We start from the raw sequence: 4932 nt of genomic DNA, 5'->3' as shown, positions 1-4932 counted from the left end.
TCTCTAGGTGATGAGAATATTAATATCTAGTTTTCAAATGATCTGGCATGAAGTTATGCATGGGGGAATCCGAGCAACGCTTTATGTTAAATTCAGTTTCTTACGCCTATGATTGCGCTAAAATCAGGACATCAATCTCGGAAAATGTGACTCGCCAAGAATTACGAGATTTCTGAAAGAAAGTCTAACGGAAATAAGAAGAAATATGTGCTTTAAAATATTTGGTTCTTAAAATTCTCACCTTGACCAAAGAAATAACAATACTGCAGAGAATAGACATGTTCTGCGAGCCGGAAAAGACGTAAAAACGGGCTTAGACAATGAAATAATACACTATTTACCCTTCTACGCTCATTTCTAGTCGGATACAAAGTATTGCAACCTACACGGTTGAAAAGAGACGCTATACGACTAAATGAAGTACTGCAGCCACATACAAAACACGTAGCGGAGTTTGTTTTGTTACGTCATTTATAACAGAAGTTACAGAGCTTCAAATTGACGTTATATGATACACAAACCAAACCTTTCGTAAGCTGAAAGAAGAGCGTTATTGATAACAGGAAAGTCTAATGTATTTTAGATCGACAATCCGTTATATTGTGCTTCGTGGTCTTAATAATGCAATCAGGGATGATACATATCAACTTTGACCCTACGTTCCAGGGGTCGCATGGAAAAGGTCAAGTTTATGCCCTGTTTATGCTACTGTATTGTCTGTCGGTCTAAAACGCGATGAACTTTCGAGGCAGATAACTTTCTCTGCAAAGGTTATTTGCCTGTCGGTCTAAAACGCGATGAACTTTCGAGGCAGATAACTTTCTCTGCAAAGGTTATTTGTAGACTAACGATGCCATCTATTGCCAAGGACTGCTTGTTAGGAAAGGATGGAAGCAAGGAGGTTAACCTCCTTGATGGAAGTATTGTGTGTCAAACAAAGTAATGCAGTACTGTTGTATCCCGGCCAAACTTTACCTGCAAGGTACCTCCTAGATTCGATTAAGTCTCAAGTTACCAGTCTAACCAAGCAAAGGGTCTGATCATAAAACTTGCATTTTCCCACCGGCGTCGTCAAAGGCCAAGGTGCAGTTATGACTGTAAGTACAAGAGGACGCTTTTGATCCATGAAAATATAGATCCACTTTCAAAGCATCCAAGTGTACCGATCCCGCAATTTTATCAGTTATTGCTGATTCCTCCGAAATTTTTATTTTTTTTAGTTGTACAATGATACAAAAAATATTAAAACAAAAAGATTTTATAAAATTTGCATCGTCAACAAAACATCTCAAACTCGTGTCAAAGTGCTGTTGTTTTGATGTTGTATCCGACCTTTGACCCTGCTTTGTCAACAAGAAGAAGAGGGAGTTTTAAAACTATTTGAAGGTAATTTGGGGCGTAAATTTATCATTCTAATAACCTTTATATATCAGCACTTTGCCAAGTCTTTTACAAATGATAGAGCTTAAAGAAGATTGAGATATTTCGAGATTTGTGAAACAAGATCATGAGATTTTGAGGTTGATTTGGCGGGGCGGTGGGAGGGGGGCGGTCCTGTCGGCATGGATTTGCAGAAACCCACGCGGGTCTTGGCAGAGAATCGCTGCAAAAACAACCATCGAAAGAGAGGAGGGTCGGGGAAGCGGCAGAGAGAGAAAGCAGAGACAAGCAGGAGAGGGAGAAGGGAAGGAGAAGGGACAGAAATAAAGAGGGAGAGACAAGGGGAAAGACAGAGATTGAGGGAGAGAGAGAGAAATTATGCACAGAAGGGATAACATTAGATCATATAGAGAGACCCGAAGGCTCGATCCGAGATAAAAAAAGAGAGGCAAAGAAGAAGAGCAAGAGAGCCGAAACTACGGCCCCACTCCAGATATCATTTCTACCAAACCAATCAGAATGCTAAGCTTCCTTACATACAGGGAAGTTAAGGACGTGCTGAAAACCGGAGCAAAAAGGGATCTCCTTGCTTCTTCTGCCCCTTCCGTACTTCAACAATGACGGTTCAGTCACTTTGGAGAAAGACACGGGTTGGGAGTGACTAGAAAACCAACGCCGCTAATGGTTTGGAGGTCTTGGGTCACGCAAATATAAGGGTGGGGAATGGATAACATTAAGAAAACGCTGTTGAAAACAAAATAACAAACTGTCCGGGTGGGAGGGGGGTACGGTACAAGATTGCCAAAGGGATCTTCATACATCGGATACGCAAAAACCGTAATCGCTAATGGCAATTTTCTCAAGTAGACAGGGGAACACTATATGATACTGTACAAGTAAAATTATACGTCCTAAAATTATACGTTATTTAGTAGACTTAGGGCTCAGGCTATCTTTTAGATAACTACTAGTATCGGGGCTTGGACCCCAGCCGAAATTAGCCTGGTTACCAAACCCCAGCCTGATCTCAAGTATCTATCGTGTATCTATCTACCCCAACACAAAAGATATTTTTGAGGTTGGGGTATGGTATCCAGGCAAAGCCGAAATGTGTCCTCGGCTTGGGGCCGAAATGTCCTGATTGACAGGGGGCCGAAGTGTCCAACATTCGTCCTCTTTGATTCCTATCTTGCAGATTAAGTTTTTTTATGGATGTTTAGCGAATATATAGCAATGCACACTTTTGTCACTTATTATGCTGATTTATAACCAGGAAACTACAATGTTTCTGTACATTTTGTTCACATGACCCTTCATATCAGAGCTGAATGTTCTTAGGATATCCTTGACTCCCTCTGTATCCTGCTAGATGTTGCTTCTGTGATTAACATAATTCTTGTGACGCCATTGACAATGCTTCATTAGGGTTTTTGATTAAACGGAAATTAATTTTCTTAAAAACCTTCACATATTTTATAATGAAATCAAATTTTGTTGTATGATTGTGTGAATCATTATGGACCAATGGTTTAATGTTAGAACTTAGAAAAAAGTTTACTGCATTGACAATATGTGCCATTTTACTGTCCAGCAATCTTTGCTAAAAGACTGGGGCAGATCACATTTAACATGGAGGAATAGCACTCGAGCCTAAACACAAACTCACAAAAAAAAAAACAGACTACCTATGCTTTTCAGCCATGTTGGTATTCAATATCATTTTGCAGCAAATTACTATATGAGAAAGTAAACACAGACCTAGTGTAGAACTTTTTCCTCACTTTTTTTGCGTGCACTACCATAAACCAGTCGTAGAAGAACTGGGGTGTGTACCACTAAGGGTGAATCAGAAATAGTCTCTCACCCTCATTGTTTGTTGTTTACTAGTATTTATTTGTTGTAATGATATAAAGGAGGATCCAGGGAGAGATCACCTCACCCTGGCTACTATGTTGTTTATCTATTTATTTTTTTTATTATTTCTGTAGCCATTTCCTACCATGTCAGACAGCTCAGATGAGGAGTGCCCAGACCTGGTGCCCAGTGTGTGTGATGATGATGAGGCTGAACCGGAGACAGATTGCCCCATCCTGATTGTTTGTTGTTAAGTTGTTTGTTTAGTTGTTTACTACCATGTCGGACAGCTCAGATGAGGAGTGCCCAGGCCTGGTGCCCAGTGTGTGTGATGATGATGAGGCTGAACCGGAGACAGATTGCCCCATCCTGATTGTTTGTTGTTTATTTGTGTAGCATTTTACTACCATGTCCGACAGCTCAGATGAGGAGTGCCCAGACCTGGTGCCCAGTGTGTGTGATGATGTTGAGGCTGAACCAGAGACAGATGGCCCCATCCTGATTGTTTGTTGTTTATTTGTTTGTTTGTGTAGCTGTTAACTACCATGTCAGACAGCTCAGATGAGGAGTGCCCAGACCTGGTACCCAGTGTGTGTGATGATGATGAGGCTGAACCTGAGACAGATTGCCCCATCCTGATTGTTTGTTGTTTATTTGTTTGTTTGTGTAGCTGTTAACTACCATGTCCGACAGCTCAGATGAGGAGTGCCCAGACCTGGTGCCCAGTGTGTGTGATGATGTGGAGGCTGGACCAGAAACAGATTGCCCCATCCTGGCAGAGGCACCGACAAATTCCACCAAAATCCCCGTGACCATCATCACTGGATACCTCGGTATGTTGGGTCTACTGGTTTGACATGTTGTGATGTGATCAGTACTATTGTTCGTAAGTCTGGAGTTGAGGTTGTTATTTGTCCCATCCTTGAAAGGTCCTGAAAATTCTCTAATCCACTAAGGAATTGCAGCAGTCCTGCTATTGCTACCATGGAAACCAGACTTTTAGCTAGGACTGGCTGAGAATCTTAGCTAGGCCAGCAAACTCGCCCCGCATGACTCCTCTCTGGAGTGCTTATCTGTGATCCCTGGGAAGACCTGCCTTGGCTGCCGAACAGACTCTCTGCCATGTCCTGGTAGTCTGGTTTCCAGGGTAGCTACTGTAATTCCTGATTTTTTCAATGTACTTTTATGTTCACAGTTTTCACGATGACGACTGTAACATGAACTTATCATTACCAATAACAGATAATTCATGTTGGTGATGATAACAAATAATCCGTTCACAGTGAACATTTAGTTCCGAGAACAAGTTAAATTTTCTCAGACCGTGAAAGTTTGGTACCGAGAAGACAAAGTGAATTACAGTATTTCAGAAGACTGCTTTGTGAAATGATGGTACCCTCCTAATATTTGAGTTGGACATCAGAAAATGTAGTCAAGTGATGTCAATGTCAGTGTCCTTATCCAGATCTACATTTCTAGCAGTTCAGATCATAGAAGTTTTGAAAGATATACAGACATGATAAATAATTCAGACATGAATGAAATCTTCCACTAATCCACCAAAGAATGGAAGCAATTTTGTTTCTTCCAGAGCAATTTCACAAATCTTTTGTCAAAAAGATTATACCGTCATAAATTTCAAGTTGGAGAGCAAAAAACAACTGAAGACAAAGAAAAAGTTTCTTTCAGAGGCATGTA

At 40.9% G+C, this 4932-nt stretch overlaps 1 protein-coding gene across 1 annotated transcript in view; it reads left to right on the top strand.

The window, feature by feature from the left end:
* The first annotated feature begins 3901 nt into the window (after window positions 1-3901).
* LOC118431753 (COBW domain-containing protein 1-like) overlaps window positions 3902-4932 on the top strand; it is a 57135-nt gene continuing 56104 nt past the window's right edge. Inside the window, exon 1 of the mRNA XM_035843050.1 lies at window positions 3902-4067. Coding sequence (XP_035698943.1) covers window positions 3917-4067 — 151 coding nt within the window. The 5' untranslated portion in view covers window positions 3902-3916. The remainder of the gene's footprint in view (window positions 4068-4932) is intronic.

The sequence above is a fragment of the Branchiostoma floridae genome, chromosome 15 (assembly GCF_000003815.2).
Source record: "Branchiostoma floridae strain S238N-H82 chromosome 15, Bfl_VNyyK, whole genome shotgun sequence".
Taxonomy (NCBI): Eukaryota; Metazoa; Chordata; class Leptocardii; order Amphioxiformes; family Branchiostomatidae; genus Branchiostoma; species Branchiostoma floridae.
The sequence above is the reverse complement of the archived record's forward strand: the minus strand, read 5'-3'. Positions and strand labels throughout refer to the sequence as shown.